General features: G+C 44.2%; 2 protein-coding genes across 5 annotated transcripts in view; one reads left to right on the forward strand and one right to left on the reverse strand.

The window, feature by feature from the left end:
• Nucleotides 1-9,029, forward strand: part of LOC124040407 (brain-specific angiogenesis inhibitor 1-associated protein 2-like) — a 143,811-nt gene extending 134,782 nt beyond the window's left edge. The window contains exons 15-16 of the mRNA XM_046357567.1: nucleotides 5,248-5,309; nucleotides 8,259-9,029. Coding sequence (XP_046213523.1) covers nucleotides 5,248-5,284 — 37 coding nt within the window. The 3' untranslated portion in view covers nucleotides 5,285-5,309; nucleotides 8,259-9,029. The remainder of the gene's footprint in view (nucleotides 1-5,247; nucleotides 5,310-8,258) is intronic.
• Nucleotides 9,030-14,381: 5,352 nt separating this feature from the next.
• The window catches only part of LOC124040408 (serine/threonine-protein kinase LMTK1-like), a 129,161-nt gene continuing 126,125 nt past the window's right edge, over nucleotides 14,382-17,417 (reverse strand). For 3 of the 4 annotated variants that reach the window (XM_046357570.1, XM_046357574.1, XM_046357573.1), the window contains 3 exons: nucleotides 15,315-15,438; nucleotides 14,643-14,876; nucleotides 14,382-14,523 (listed from right to left, as the gene is read on the reverse strand). In XM_046357570.1, the coding sequence (XP_046213526.1) occupies nucleotides 14,498-14,523; nucleotides 14,643-14,876; nucleotides 15,315-15,438 (384 nt within the window). In that variant the 3' untranslated portion in view covers nucleotides 14,382-14,497. The remainder of the gene's footprint in view (nucleotides 14,524-14,642; nucleotides 14,877-15,314; nucleotides 15,439-17,417) is intronic. The other variant, XM_046357572.1, reaches the window with a different exon arrangement.

Genomic DNA, 17,417 nt, shown 5'->3' on the forward strand with positions numbered 1-17,417 from the left:
AGCCTCCCACCCTAAGCCTCCCATCTTACAAGTAGCCTCCCATCTTACAAGTAGCCTCCCACCCTAAGCCTCCCATCTTACAAGTAGCCTCCCACCCTAAGCCTCCCATCTTACAAGTTGCCTCCCACCCTAAGCCTCCCATCTTACAAGTAGCCTCCCACCCTAAGCCTCCCTTCTTACAAGTAGCCTCCCACCCTAAGCCTCCCTTCTTACAAGTAGCCTCCCACCCTAAGCCTCCCCGCTTACAAGTAGCCTCCCACCCTAAGCCTCCCATCTTACAAGTAGCCTCCCACCCTAAGCCTCCCATCTTACAAGTAGCCTCCCACCCTAAGCATCCCACCCTAAGCCTCCCCTCTTACAAGTAGCCTCCCACCCTAAGTCTCCTCTGTACTACCTATCATGCATGCAGTGCCTCCACTTTGCATATTTGGTGTGACTTCCTGGATGGTGGTCTGGACACTGCATGTCTCTATGGAGTCTAATACAGGTAGGTCCCATTTTATTTAAATAGTCTGCTATACACTGACTGTACAAAATATTAGGAACATGACATAGACTTACCAGATGAATCCAGGTGAAGGCTGTTAAACCCAATTCAATCAGTTTAGATGAAGGGGAGGAGACGGGTTAAAGAAGGATGTTTAAGTCTTGAGACATGGATTGTGTATGTCTGCCATTGAGGGTGAAAGGGGCAAGACAAAGTGCCTTTGAACGTGGTATGGTAGTAGGTACCAGGTACACCGGTTTGAGTGTGTCAAGAACTGCAACGCTGCTGGGTTTTTCATGCTCAACAGTTTCTGTGTGTATCAAGAATGGTCCACCATACAAAGGACATCCAGCCAACTTGACACAACTGTGGGAAGCATTGGAGTCAACATGGGCCAGAATTCCTGTGGACGTTTCAATATCTTTTATTTCATGCCTGACAAATTGAGGCTGTTCTGAGTGCAACACAATATTAGGAAGGTGTTCCTAATGTTTGTACACTCAATGTAGATAGTCCCTTTATAGATGGTCTCATTTTCAACAAACCGTTAACCACATCTGGAGTTATAGATCTGGGGAAGGGTACCGAAACATTTTTGCAGCATTGAAGGTCCCCAAAAACACAGTAACCTCCATCTTTCTTAAATGGAAGAAGTTTACTACTGAGCATTCGGGGGAGAAGGACCTTGGTCAGTGATGTGACCAAGAACCCGATGGTTACTGACAGAGATCCAGAGTTCCTCTGTGGAGATGGGAGAACCTTTCAGAAGGACAACCATCTCTGCAGCACTCCACCAATCAGGCCTTTATGGTATGAAAGCCACTCCTCAGTAAAAGGCACATGACAGCCTGCCTGGAGTTTGCCAAAAGGCACCTAAAGGACCCTCAGTCCATGAGAAACATCACATACTGGGCCGTACGCACTACCCTCTGACACCGCCGGGTATAAGAGTTCCTGGATGGCAGGCAGCTTGGCCCTGGTGATGTACTGTGTAGTATACACTACCCTCTGACACCGCCTGGTATAGATGTCCTGGATGGCAGGCAGCTTGGCCCTGGTGATGTACTGTGTAGTATACACTACACTCTGACACCGCCTGGTATAGATGTCCTGGATGGCAGGCAGCTTGGCCCCGGTGATGTACTGTGTAGTATTCACTACCCTCTGACACCGCCTGGTATAGATGTCCTGGATGGCAGGCAGCTTGGCCCTGGTGATGTACTGTGTAGTATACACTACCCTCTGTAGCGCCTTGCAGTCGGGTGCCGAGCTGTTGCCGAGCTGTTGCCAAGCGGTGCAGCCAATCAGTGGGCAGGCTGTCGACCTTTTGGAGGATCTGAGAACACATGCCAAACCTTTTCAGACTCCCGTGGGGGAAGAGGCGCCGTAGTGCCCTCTTCACAACTATGTGAGTGTGTGTGGAAGATGTTAATTTCTTAGTGATGTGGACGACGAGGAACTTAAAAGCTCTCAACCTGCTCCATGTGAATGGGAGCGTGCTCAGTCCTCCATTTCCTGTAGTTTATAATCAGCTCCTTTTTTCTTGACAATGTTGAGGGAGAAGTTATTGTCCTGGCACCACACTGACAGGTCTCCTATAGGACAGATCACTGACAATGAGACAGCCTATCACCGGCGTGTCATTGGCAAACTCAATGATGGTGTTGGCGTCATGCATCTCTGTTGATTTGTAGGGGCTTGTGAGAGTTAGGGTTTGGGTTGCGGCTAGAGATGGGGTTGCGGCTAGAGATGGGGTTGCGGCTAGAGATGGGGTTGTGGCTGGAGCTAGGATTAGGCTTAGGGTTAGGTTTGAGGCTATAGGATTCGGGTTGAACCGGGATGTGGACATGAAGTTAGGGTTGTTGAATGAATACCACTGTAGGCTACAGTACAGTAGTTATACTGATCCACTACCATACCGCTGTAGGCTACAGTACAGTAGTTATACTGATCCACTACCATACCGCTGTAGGCTACAGTACAGTAGTTATACTGATCCACCACCATACCGCTGTAGGCTACAGTACAGTAGTTATACTGATCCACCACCATACCGCTGTAGGCTACAGTACAGTAGTTATACTGATCCACCACCATACCGCTGTAGGCTACAGTACAGTAGTTATACTGATCCACCACCATACCGCTGTAGGCTACAGTACAGTAGTTATACTGATCCACCACCATACCGCTGTAGGCTACAGTACAGTAGTTATACTGATCCACCACCATACCGCTGTAGGCTACAGTACAGTAGTTATACTGATCCACCACCATACCGCTGTACCGGCTACAGTACAGTAGTTATACTGATCCACCACCATACCGCTGTAGGCTACAGTACAGTAGTTATACTGATCCACCACCATACCACTGTAGGCTACAGTACAGTAGTTATACTGATCCACCACCGTACCCCAGCCAGCCAGCTAGTTCTTCTTACTGCTCACAAACAGGTACTTCTCTCAACTGCATGTAAACCTTACCTGTGAGCCCTGCCCTGCAATGGGTGTTGTAGTGCCATTTAACTGGTGTCTGTCTGTACAGTAATCTGTGTGTTGGTGTGATTTGTGTAATGTTTGTTTAAATGTATCATATGCCTGTTTGATTGTGTAATGTTTGTGTAATGTGTGTGTAATGTGTGTGTAATGTGTGTGTAATGTGTGTGTAATGTGTGTGTAATGTGTGTGTAATGTGTGTGTAATGTGTGTGTAATGTTTGTGTGTAATGTTTGTGTGTAATGTTTGTGTGTAATGTGTGTGTGTAATGTGTGTGTGTGTAATGCGTGTGTAATGCGTGTGTGTAATGTGTGTGTGTAATGTGTGTGTGTAATGTGTGTGTGTGTAATGTGTGTGTGTGTAATGTGTGTGTGTGTGTGTGTGTGTGTGTGTGTGTAATGTGTGTGTGTGTGTGTGTGTAATGTGTGTGTGTGTGTGTGTAATGTGTGTGTGTAATGAGTGTGTGTAATGTGTGTGTGTAATGCGTGTGTGTGTAATGTGTGTGTGTAATGCGTGTGTGTGTAATGTGTGTGTGTGTAATGCGTGTGTGTAATGCGTGTGTGTAATGCGTGTGTGTAATGTGTGTGTAATGTGTGTGTAATGTGTGTGTAATGTGTGTGTAATGTGTGTGTGTAATGTGTGTGTAATGTGTGTGTGTGTAATGTGTGTGTGTAATGTGTGTGTAATGTGTGTGTGTAATGTGTGTGTGTAATGTGTGTAATGTGTGTGTGTAATGTGTGTGTAATGTGTGTGTAATGTGTGTGTAATGTGTGTGTAATGTGTGTGTGTGTAATGTGTGTGTGTGTGTAATGCGTGTGTGTGTAATGTGTGTGTGTGTGTGTAATGCGTGTGTGTGTAATGCGTGTGTGTAATGTGTGTGTGTAATGTGTGTGTGTAATGTGTGTGTAATGTGTGTGTGTAATGCGTGTGTGTAATGCGTGTGTGTAATGCGTGTGTGTAATGTGTGTGTGTAATGTGTGTGTGTAATGTGTGTGTGTGTAATGTGTGTGTAATGTGTGTGTAATGTGTGTGTGTGTGTGTGTGTAATGTGTGTGTGTAATGTGTGTGTGTGTGTGTGTAATGTGTGTGTAATGTGTGTGTGTAATGTGTGTGTGTAATGTGTGTGTGTAATGTGTGTGTGTAATGTGTGTGTGTAATGCGTGTGTGTAATGTGTGTGTGTAATGTGTGTGTGTAATGTGTGTGTAATGTGTGTGTGTAATGTGTGTGTGTGTAATGTGTGTGTGTGTAATGTGTGTGTAATGTGTGTGTAATGTGTGTGTAATGTGTGTGTGTAATGTGTGTGTGTAATGTGTGTGTAATGTGTGTAATGTGTGTGTAATGTGTGTGTGTGTGTGTAATGTGTGTGTAATGTGTGTGTAATGTGTGTGTAATGCGTGTGTGTAATGCGTGTGTGTGTAATGCGTGTGTGTGTAATGTGTGTGTGTGTGTAATGCGTGTGTGTGTAATGTGTGTGTGTGTGTGTGTGTGTGTGTGTGTAATGTATGTGTGTGTAATGTATGTGTGTGTAATGTGTGTGTGTAATGTGTGTGTGTAATGTGTGTGTAATGTGTGTGTGTGTAATGTGTGTGTGTGTAATGTGTGTGTGTGTAATGTGTGTGTGTGTAATGTGTGTGTGTGTAATGTGTGTGTGTGTGTGTATGTGTGTGTGTAATGTGTGTGTGTAATGTGTGTGTAATGTGTGTGTGTAATGTGTGTGTGTAATGTGTGTGTGTGTAATGTGTGTGTGTGTAATGTGTGTGTGTGTAATGTGTGTGTGTAATGTGTGTGTGTAATGTGTGTGTGTAATGTGTGTGTGTGTAATGTGTGTGTGCCTTGCATTACTTGCCTCTTTTTTTCTTCTTTTTTTTGCGTGTGACTTTTTTTAATGTTGGTTCTTTTGTTTTGATGTCCTGAACAAATTGCATTCTGGGGAGTAACAGAGAATGACATAATGACCTAAGATTAACTCTAGTATTACTAACATTGGTTGGAGTTTTTATTTATTTTTTATACTTAAAACTAACCATATATGGGACAATATTGTTTTGAATATTTACTGTCTATAGCAGGTAAATTGGTTATATGTAAGGAATGTGTTTAATCAAATGTAAATGTGTAGTGTGATAAATATTTCTGTTTGAGTACTGTGGCGATGGTTAGTTTACTAAGCAGTGACACATTACAATGATAAGTGACATTATTTATCTATTCTTTGAGATGGATGTGAATGTTCACGCCATAGGACTCTGTTTACCTTTCAGTGGGAGGCTTTTGAGTGAACAGTTTGCCCACTTTTGAGACGGCAGGACCCCCCCCCCCCCTCGTAAGTGACAAGATGAGGCACCTGCTGCCATTCAGCCAACCCTATCACGCATTCATTCACTGGCTTCCTCTCAAGTCAACTCTCTCTTTCTTACTTTCACGTCAACTGTCATTGGCTCGTCTGGTTTCACGAGGGTCCATAATCTGGGTCTGAAATGGTACCCTGTAAATACCTGGGTCTGTATAACCTGGGTCTGAAATGGTACCCTGTAAATACCTGGGTCTGTATAACCTGGGTCTGAAATGGTACCCTGTAAATACCTGGGTCTGTATAACCTGGGTCTGTATAACCTGGGTCTGAAATGGTACCCTGTAAATACCTGGGTCTGTATAACCTGGGTCTGAAATGGTACCCTGTAAATACCTGGGTCTGTATAACCTGGGTCTGTATAACCTGGGTCTGAAATGGTACCCTGTAAATACCTGGGTCTGTATAACCTGGGTCTGAAATGGTACCCTGTAAATACCTGGGTCTGTATAACCTGGGTCTGAAATGGTACCCTGTAAATAACTGGGTCTGTATAACCTGGGTCTGAAATGGTACCCTGTAAATACCTGGGTCTGTATAACCTGGGTCTGAAATGGTACCCTGTAAATACCTGGGTCTGAAATGGTACCCTGTAAATACCTGGGTCTGAAATGGTACCCTGTAAATACCTGGGTCTGAAATGGTACCCTGTAAATACCTGGGTCTGAAACGGTACCCTGTAAATACCTGGGTCTGAAACGGTACCCTGTAAATACCTGGGTCTGAAATGGTACCCTGTAAATACCTGGGTCTGTATAACCTGGGTCTGAAATGGTACCCTGTAAATACCTGGGTCTGAAATGGTACCCTGTAAATACCTGGGTCTGAAATGGTACCCTGTAAATACCTGGGTCTGAAATGGTACCCTGTAAATACCTGGGTCTGAAATGGTACCCTGTAAATACCTGGGTCTGAAATGGTACCCTGTAAATACCTGGGTCTGAAACGGTACCCTGTAAATACCTGGGTCTGAAACGGTACCCTGTAAATACCTGGGTCTGAAACGGTACCCTGTAAATACCTGGGTCTGAAACGGTACCCTGTAAATACCTGGGTCTGAAACGGTACCCTGTAAATACCTGGGTCTGAAATGGTACCCTGTAAATACCTGGGTCTGTATAACCTGGGTCTGAAATGGTACCCTGTAAATACCTGGGTCTGAAATGGTACCCTGTAAATACCTGGGTCTGAAACGGTACCCTGTAAATACCTGGGTCTGAAACGGTACCCTGTAAATACCTGGGTCTGAAACTGTACCCTATAAATACCTGGGTCTGAAACGGTACCCTGTAAATACCTGGGTCTGAAACGGTACCCTGTAAATACCTGGGTCTGAAACGGTAAAATACCTGGGTCTGAAACGGTACCCTGTAAATACCTGGGTCTGAAACGGTACCCTGTAAATACCTGGGTCTGAAACGGTACCCTGTAAATACCTGGGTCTGAAACGGTACCCTGTAAATACCTGGGTCTGAAACGGTACCCTGTAAATACCTGGGTCTGAAACGGTACCCTGTAAATACCTGGGTCTGAAACGGTACCCTGTAAATACCTGGGTCTGAAACGGTACCCTGTAAATACCTGGGTCTGAAACGGTACCCTGTAAATACCTGGGTCTGAAACGGTACCCTGTAAATACCTGGGTCTGAAACGGTACCCTGTAAATACCTGGGTCTGAAACGGTACCCTGTAAATACCTGGGTCTGAAACGGTACCCTGTAAATACCTGGGTCTGAAACGGTACCCTGTAAATACCTGGGTCTGAAACGGTACCCTGTAAATACCTGGGTCTGAAACGGTACCCTGTAAATACCTGGGTCTGAAACGGTACCCTGTAAATACCTGGGTCTGAAACGGTACCCTGTAAATACCTGGGTCTGAAACGGTACCCTGTAAATACCTGGGTCTGAAACGGTACCCTGTAAATACCTGGGTCTGAAACGGTACCCTGTAAATACCTGGGTCTGAAACGGTACCCTGTAAATACCTGGGTCTGAAACGGTACCCTGTAAATACCTGGGTCTGAAACGGTACCCTGTAAATACCTGGGTCTGAAACGGTACCCTGTAAATACCTGGGTCTGAAACGGTACCCTGTAAATACCTGGGTCTGAAACGGTACCCTGTAAATACCTGGGTCCCTGAAATACCTGGGTCTGAAACCCTGTAAATACCTGGGTCTGAAACGGTACCCTGTAAATACCTGGGTCTGAAACGGTACCCTGTAAATACCTGGGTCTGAAACGGTACCCTGTAAATACCTGGGTCTGAAACGGTACCCTGTAAATACCTGGGTCTGAAACGGTACCCTGTAAATACCTGGGTCTGAAACGGTACCCTGTAAATACCTGGGTCTGAAACGGTACCCTGTAAATACCTGGGTCTGAAACGGTACCCTGTAAATACCTGGGTCTGAAACGGTACCCTGTAAATACCTGGGTCTGAAACGGTACCCTGTAAATACCTGGGTCTGAAACGGTACCCTGTAAATACCTGGGTCTGAAACGGTACCCTGTAAATACCTGGGTCTGAAACGGTACCCTGTAAATACCTGGGTCTGAAACGGTACCCTGTAAATACCTGGGTCTGAAACGGTACCCTGTAAATACCTGGGTCTGAAACGGTACCCTGTAAATACCTGGGTCTGAAACGGTACCCTGTAAATACCTGGGTCTGAAACGGTACCCTGTAAATACCTGTATGGATGCTCTGAACAGATGAACCAAATCGATTCTCTGTCGTGTTGTGGGCTCGACTGCCTTGTTCACACATCAGTCTCATTTCACCCTTAACCCATCTTCAATCAGAGGCATCTCCAAACTTACTCTCTTGCTGCAGTAAAAAAAGTTCTCTACTCTGTAATCCTGGCTGTTAATAACTGTTGGTCCTCACTTCCTGTCTTTCATGTCTCCTGTCCCTACAGTGTCCCCCCCACCAGCCCAGTCCACTGAGGACCAACCCAGGCCTCTCATCTCTGACCATGACCAATCTCCTCCTCCAATCCTCTATTAGCTCCATGCTCTACTTCCTGTTATCCTTGGTTCTGATTGGTTGCTGTGAGGCACGGATATATTTAGCCAGCAAAATTTGAAGAGAAGAACCCTGATTCTGCTGTAAAAATCCAAGCACACACAGCATTGATCTTAAGTACTGTAGACGATGTATTGCCTTTGACATTTAGTTTTAGCAGGACCTATGATTACTGAACATACCTGTCATACCTGTCTAACTGAACTATCCATAGCATTCAAGCCCAACTAGCCTTGGACTGTATCTTCAATACAATTAAAGCATTTGAAAACTGTTATATACTGTATGCAGGAAATTGTAGCTTAATCTGTTATTTGTTACGAATAATGATTTATGCATACATTAAGTTTAAGAAGATGTCGTTGTTTGATCTATATTAATTTGGGGGTCTAGTTCTATGATCTGGTCATACAGCATGTTACTTTTTGCCTTTTGGAATTTGTAAGATTTGTTGGGAATATCTTTAGTTTGTCTGAGTAATACATTTGTCACAAAGTAAAGTATTTTCTAAATCTCAAAGGGCCTATATTACGGAGAATAAACAGAACACTGGACAGGCTGGCTGTGTGTAAAAACATTCTACTGGAGTCCTGGCTCTACTGGAGTCCTGGCTCTACTGGAGTCCTGGCTCTACTGGAGTCCTGGCTCTACTGGAGTCCTGGCTCTACTGGAGTCCTGGCTCTACTGGAGTCCTGGCTCTACTGGAGTCCTGGCTCTACTGGAGTCTGGGCTCTACTGGAGTCTGGGCTCTAAATGACTTAAATGTAAATGTAAATGTACTGGAGCCTGGGCTCTACTTGGACTCATTTACATTTACATTTAAGTCATTTAGCAGACGCTCTTATCCAGAGCGACTTACAAATTGGTGCATTCACCTTATGACTCCAACCTTCTACTGGAGTCTGGGTTCTACTGGAACTCCAACCTTCTACTGGAATCTGGGTTCTACTGGAGTCTGGTTCTTAGAACAGAGAGAGAAAGAATACTATACACATTAAAGTTCTAGCATTCTATATAGACTATTTTCTGTGTTATTATCATATAGTTAATGACAGCAGAACAATAGGATTAAGAATTCATTCATACAAACAAAATACTAACAGTTAATTAACATTAATCCTATGGTTCTTCTGTCATGCCATTACTACATGAAACAAAGGATTTGTACCTTTAAAATAGATATTCCTGTTTTTGTACCTGTTTCTATATGTATGTAGTTCTCATCCAGTTTCATTTGTCTGTAAATCAATCTACAATGGATAGAAAGACGCACTGAATTTACTGTATGAAATACAGGGAAGATAACACATTGCAGAGTGTATTCCGTATAATACCAGTGTGTTGATACTGTGCAAGAAGAAATCATAATAATCTCATTCCTTTTGGTGCGTTTGTGTGTTCATGCACCAAGAAATACTGGAGACACACATTGATGTGTAGAACACTTTATTTCTATTTCATAACGTACAGAAAGTAGAGTGGGGCGGGGCACCTCTTACTGACAGCATCCCTAAACTAGTCCTGCTCGTTTAAATCACGACCAGGGCACATCTTACTGACAGCATTTCCAAACTAGTCCTGCTCGTTTAAATCACGACCAGGGCACATCTTACTGACAGCATCCCTAAACTAGTCCTGGTAGTGTAAATCACGACCAGGGCACATCTTACTGACAGCATCCCTAAACTAGTCCTGCTCGTTTAAATCACGACCAGGGCACATCTTACTGACAGCATCCCTAAACTAGTCCTGGTAGTGTAAATCACAACCAGGGCACATCTTACTGACAGCATCCCTAAACTAGTCCTGCTCGTTTAAATCACAACCAGGGCACATCTTACTGACAGCATCCCTAAACTAGTCCTGGTAGTGTAAATCACAACCAGGGCACATCTTACTGACAGCATCCCTAAACTAGTCCTGGTAGTGTAAATCACAACCAGGGCACATCTTACTGACAGCATCCCTAAACTAGTCCTGGTAGTGTAAATCACAACCAGGGCACATCTTACTGACAGCATCCCTAAACTAGTCCTGTTCGTTTAAATCACAACCAGGGCAAGGCCTAACATTGCTCATCCTCACATCCCTTTTGTCTCACTAGCCTGGGCACCAGGAGTGGCATAATGGCACAAACAGACTGGTACCCAGGCTGTAGTCTCACCACTAGTGGGTTAAAACAATCTAGATCAAATATCCTATGTTCCTATTTGCCCCAAGACTTCATTGAATACTTCTCTTTGGCAACAATAAAACATAAATACATGTACCTTTAACTCACTTCCAGGTAAATTCCAGGTAATTTCTAGATATTCTTAAATGTAATTTTTCTTTTTTGAGATACAAAAATAGTCCATACAGACAGCGCTCTAGATGGATCTATGGATGCTAAACTATTACAGAATAGTAAATCCCTAGAAAGGCTAACAAACACTAAACATTTACATTTACACACTTACTGCATGGAGACCAGAGTCGATCTTTAAAACATAGAAATAGAATCTATGTAATTCCATATCTATGTTTTGAACTAAATTTGACAACCTGGTTCTTTGAGGCTAAAGACTAGAGTGATATTAGCCTGGTCCCAGATCAATTTGTACTGTCTTGCCTACCTACAGTATGGTCATTGGAGTAGGCAAGAGGGTACAAACGGACCTGAGACCATGCTACAGTGATTGGCTTATCAGGCTGGTATAGCAGGCTGATTGGACTGTATGCGTTCTTTGTTACAACCACATCCATCCCTTTTCATTTCTATAGCAAACACATTTTCACATACACAGCAGAGTCAAAAAGTCCACGAATTCAAAATTGTATTTTCCATTGTTTAAAGCCGTGAAAATAAAATACACTGACTAATCCATGTGACATCACCGACCCCATTGACCACACTGCTGATCACAATATGTTACGGCCAAACCAGTTCTCGGTTCTGTAGTCTTCCAACAGTTATTTGATTATTTCATCTTCAACATGTTACCGAAGCCACTTGAAAATCATTTGTTTGTTCTTCCATTCTTTAAGTTGCATTTTAAAGTTTCATATTTCTTAAAATTGAATATTTCATCAAAAGTTTCCTATATATATATATAAAAATGATATGCTACTGTATCTATGGTATTAGTAAGCTGGTTGTACTTGTACTGCAGTTCCATTTTCAGAATCAGAATAAAAAAATGTACAAGTTCTTTGATCGTATCACGAAGGATGTTCACCTCAAGAGTAGAAGACATATTACACAGTATGTGGTGCAGTGAAGCTCAACTCTGAGGGTAAGGACAGGCAGCTACCCTCGTCTGGGGAGAAGACCGACACCAACATAAGCTGTGTTTATCCACCACTATCTGCATGCAAAGCACATGAATTTGAAATCCTAAAAAAGGGAGTACAGCATTTATTCAAAGTCAATGATTTTCCCTCAAAACTGACTTGGTGGATTCACACAATAGTTTAGGTCCAGGGATGTCTGTAAAAGAAATGAAACGGAGAAGGACATAGCTGAATATGTCCAATATTAACTCTCATTGGCGTTGCAAAGCGTTCTGCAACTGTTTGTCAGTGTGCACTAATGATAACGCCCCAGGCCTTCAGTGGGAGGGGAATAGTGACCCATACTGACAGATGGAGGGGAACAGTGACTCATACTGACAGATGGAGGGGAACAGTGACCCATACTGACAGATGGAGGGCAATAGTGACTCATACTGACAGATGGAGGGGAATAGTGACCCATACTGACAGATGGAGGGGAATAGTGACTCATACTGACAGATGGAGGGGAACAGTGACTCATACTGACAGATGGAGGGGAATAGTGACCCATACTGACAGATGGAGGGGAACAGTGACTCATACTGACAGATGGAGGGGAATAGTGACCCATACTGACAGATGGAGGGGAACAGTGACTCATACTGACAGATGGAGGGGAACAGTGACCCATACTGACAGATGGAGGGGAACAGTGACTCATACTGACAGATGGAGGGGAACAGTGACTCATACTGACAGATGGAGGGGAATAGTGACCCATACTGACAGATGGAGGGGAATAGTGACCCATACTGACAGATGGAGGGGAACAGTGACCCATACTGACAGATGGAGGGGAATAGTGACCCATACTGACAGATGGAGGGGAATAGTGACCCATACTGACAGATGGAGGGGAACAGTGACCCATACTGACAGATGGAGGGGAATAGTGACCCATACTGACAGATGGAGGGGAATAGTGACCCATACTGACAGATGGAGGGGAATAGTGACCCATACTGACAGATGGAGGGGAACAGTGACTCATACTGACAGATGGAGGGGAATAGTGACCCATACTGACAGATGGAGGGGAATAGTGACCCATACTGACAGATGGAGGGGAACAGTGACTCATACTGACAGATGGAGGGGAACAGTGACTCATACTGACAGATGGAGGGGAATAGTGACCCATACTGACAGATGTAGGGGAATAGTGACCCATACTGACAGATGGAGGGGAATAGTGACCCATACTGACAGATGGAGGGGAATAGTGACCCATACTGACAGATGGAGGGGAACAGTGACCCATACTGACAGATGGAGGGGAATAGTGACCCATACTGACAGATGGAGGGGAACAGTGACTCATACTGACAGATGGAGGGGAATAGTGACCCATACTGACAGATGGAGGGGAACAGTGACCCATACTGACAGATGGAGGGGAACAGTGACTCATACTGACAGATGGAGGGGAACAGTGACTCATACTGACAGATGGAGGGGAACAGTGACTCATACTGACAGATGGAGGGGAACAGTGACTCATACTGACAGATGGAGGGGAACAGTGACCCATACTGACAGATGGAGGGGAATAGTGACCCATACTGACAGATGGAGGGGAACAGTGACTCATACTGACAGATGGAGGGGAACAGTGACCCATACTGACAGATGGAGGGGAATAGTGACCCATACTGACAGATGGAGGGGAACAGTGACCCATACTGACAGATGTAGGGGAATAGTGACCCATACTGACAGATGGAGGGGAACAGTGACCCATACTGACAGATGGAGGGGAATAGTGACCCATACTGACAGATGGAGGGGAACAGTGACTCATACTGACAGATGGAGGGGAATAGTGACCCATACTGACAGATGGAGGGGAATAGTGACCCATACTGACAGATGGAGGGGAACAGTGACTCATACTGACAGATGGAGGGGAACAGTGACTCATACTGACAGATGGAGGGGAATAGTGACCCATACTGACAGATGTAGGGGAATAGTGACCCATACTGACAGATGGAGGGGAATAGTGACCCATACTGACAGATGGAGGGGAACAGTGACTCATACTGACAGATGGAGGGGAACAGTGACTCATACTGACAGATGGAGGGGAACAGTGACTCATACTGACAGATGGAGGGGAACAGTGACTCTGGCACCCGTATTGGTGGAAATAATAAGGCCCATATACAGTGGTGGTCTGTCTCATTTGAGAAAACACGAGAATTACAAAATTCTCCTTCAATCCTTATTTGTGATATTTTATGAAGACGAGTTAACTCATGTCTCAAAGATATGTTCTTGGTATAGTCACTTTCAAACACTGATCCATTTGATGGAAAAAAAAACTTCATTGTGTCCTTTCCTGAATTGCTTTTCACTCCCTCCGTCTCTGAGAGGGGTTTTCTGTAAATTGTGTCTTCTGTTTTGATCAATAAAATGATTGTCTTTCTTCCACGTAACAAACCGGTAATGTTGTGTGGTTCTCCATAACATGCTGACAATGAGTGTCTATGGTGGCAAACGAGCAACAAGTTTGTTCTTTAGTTTCTCTCTTTGTTCCCAAAAATACGTTGAATGCAACATATGTCCTTACCATCATTCAAGTTATTTTGAAAACAGATATTCTTCTGTGTATGTGTATTTTATATATTCTCATCGGTGTTGTTTCTCTGCTTTCACATCTGTTTTACAGACTCCATTCAAAAAGTTTTCATAAACAATCAGGCACTGTCTTTTCAGAAAGCTGATGTCCAAAATAAGCACTAAACAAAAGTCGTGTTTAGAGGCTCAGACATGTTTATATGGTGCAGTTCCTGCAGTTTCTGGGTGGCTGTGGTTCTATAATACTGCATCCTCACTGCTTCCTGCACAGACAGACAGACAGACAGAATGCGTCATTATCCACTATGTAAATTCCATACAATTAGTTATCCTCAAGAAGTGTTTGTGCAATGTCAATTTAAATGAAAACACCAGGACCCACCTGGACTAGAGTCCACATCAGAGTCAGAGACGTGTGTGATGGAGAAGCGAGACACGTGGCTTGGCGAGACTGTGAAGCGGGAGTACCGCACTGCTGGTTTGGGCTCCGGGGCCTTAGAGGTGAAGGGCAGGCTGGGTACGGAGGGGGATGAGCCTGAGGAGGAGGCAGCCATCTTGGATGAGGAAGTTGGAATGGGCAAAAGGGGGAAGTCATCCTCCCACTCATACCCTGCACCTGGAAAGAGAGAGAGAGAGAGAGGAGAGAGAGAGGTAGGTGAAGGAAGAGAGAGAGAGGAAGGGAGAAAGAGAGAGAGATGGAGGTAGGTAGGTAGGTAGGTAGGTAGGTAGGTAGGGACGAAGGAAGAGCGAGTGAGGGAGGAACAGAGAGAGGAAGGGAGAAGGGATGAGAAAGAGAGAGAGGGAGAAGGGAAGAGAGAGAGGAAGAGCGAGAGAGGAATGAAGAAAGGAAGAGAGAGAGGGAGAAGGGAAGAGAGAGAGACAGTGAGCGAGAGAGAGGAAGGGAGAAAGGAAAAGAGAGCAGTTTTGACATATCTGCCAAATTATATTTTACACATCTAAACTCATAAATTTGAGATTGATTGTGAAATCAAATGCCGATTGACTTCGATCAATGTTTCAATGTAAGTAGTGGACTCTGGACGAGTGCACTTACTCTCTTCTGAGATATTTCCACCTGAGGATTCATTAAGGGTCGGTTGTTTGACCAGTGAACCCTGTCCGTTGGTCTCAGCCCCTGGAGAGAACCCATGCTCAGCCAGCTCTTTAGTGGGACTCTGCTGGAGATGGACAGTTACAGGTTACAGCTATGGCTGGTGTGCATTTCAAATGAATATACAGTAGACAGTATATACAAAACTATGTGGACACCCCATCAAATTACCGGATTCGGCAATTTCAACAACACTCGTTGTGGACAGGTGTATAAAATCAAGCACACAGCCATGCAATCTCTATAGACACATATTGGCAGTAGAAGGGGCCTTACTGAAGAGCTCAGTCACTTTCAACATGGCACCGTCATAGGATGCCACCTTTCCAACAAGTCAGTTCAACAAATATCTGCCCTGCTAGAGCTGCCCCGGTCAACTGTAAGTGCTGTTATTGTGAAGTGGAAACGTCTAGGGGCAACAACGGCTCAGCCACGAAGTAGTTGGCCACACAAGTTCACAAAACAGGACTGCCGAGTGTTGAAGCGTGTAGCGCGTTAAAAAAACTTTGCCAAATACATTTATACTCAGTTTTTCACAATACCTGACATTTATTCCTAGTTCAAATGCATTGTCTTAGGTCAGTTAGGATCACCACTTTATTTTAAGAATGTGATATGTCAGAATAATAGTAGAGAGAATGATCTATTTCAGCTGTTATTTCATTCACCATATTCCCAGTGGGTCAGAAGTTTACATACACTTAATTATTATTTGGTAGCATTGCCTTTAAATTATATAACTTGGGTCAAATGTTTCAGGTAGCCTTCTACAAGCTTCCCACAATAAATTGGGTGAATTCTGGCCCATTCCTCCTGACAGAGCTGGTGTAACTGGGTCAGGTTTGTAGGCCTCCTTGCTCGCACATGCTTCTTCAGTTCTGCCCACAAATTTTCAATGGGATTGATGTCAGGGCTTTGTGATGGCCACTCAAATACCTACACTTTGTTTTCCTTAAGCCATTTTGCTCCTTCCTGAGCGGCATGATGGCTGCGTGGTCCCATGGTGAAATACATCCACAGGAACATCTCCAATTGACTCAAACGATGCCAATTAGCCCATGAGAAGCTTCTAAAGGCACAGTCAAACTAGTGTATGTTAACTTCTGACCCACTGGAATTGTGATACAGTGAGTTATAAGTGAAATAATCTGTCTGTAAACAATTGTTGGAAAATGACTTGTGACATGCACAAAGTAGATGTCCTAACCGACTTGCCAAAACTATAGTTTGTTAACAAGAAATTTGTGGAGTAGTTTGAAAACGGGGTTTAATGACTCCAACCTAAGTGTATGTAAACTTCCGACTTCAACTGTATATATACAGTTCAGTAGTATGTCTAGTTTAATTCAAGTTACCTAGGAACAATATCATGTCTGTGAATTAGATTTAATGAGAAAAGCAGAAAAACGAACTTAGTGAAGTACCGTAATGCAGCAACTAAAACCATCACCACCACTACCACTACCAAAACCACCACCACCACTACCACTACCAAAACCACCACCACCAAAACCATCACCAAAACCACCACCACCAAAATCATCACCAAACCCATCACCACAACTACCACCACCAAAACCATTACCACCACTACTAAAGCCACAACTACCATCACCGCTACCACTACCACCACCACTACCACCAAAACCATTACCACCACCACTACCACCACTACTACCACTACCACCTCTACCACCACCAAAACCATTACCACCACTACTAAAGCCACAACTACCATCACCGCTACCACTACCACCACCACTACCACCAAAACCATTACCACCACTACTAAAGCCACAACTACCATCACCGCTACCACTACCAAAACCACCACCACCAAAACCATCACCAAAACCACCACCACCAAAATCATCACCAAACCCATCACCACAACTACCACCACCAAAACCATTACCACCACTACTAAAGCCACAACTACCATCACCGCTACCACTACCACCACCACTACCACCAAAACCATTACCACCACCACTACTACCACTACCACCTCTATCACCACCAAAACCATTACCACCACTACTAAAG

The sequence above is a fragment of the Oncorhynchus gorbuscha genome, linkage group LG07 (genome assembly GCF_021184085.1).
Source record: "Oncorhynchus gorbuscha isolate QuinsamMale2020 ecotype Even-year linkage group LG07, OgorEven_v1.0, whole genome shotgun sequence".
NCBI lineage: Eukaryota > Metazoa > Chordata > Actinopteri > Salmoniformes > Salmonidae > Oncorhynchus > Oncorhynchus gorbuscha.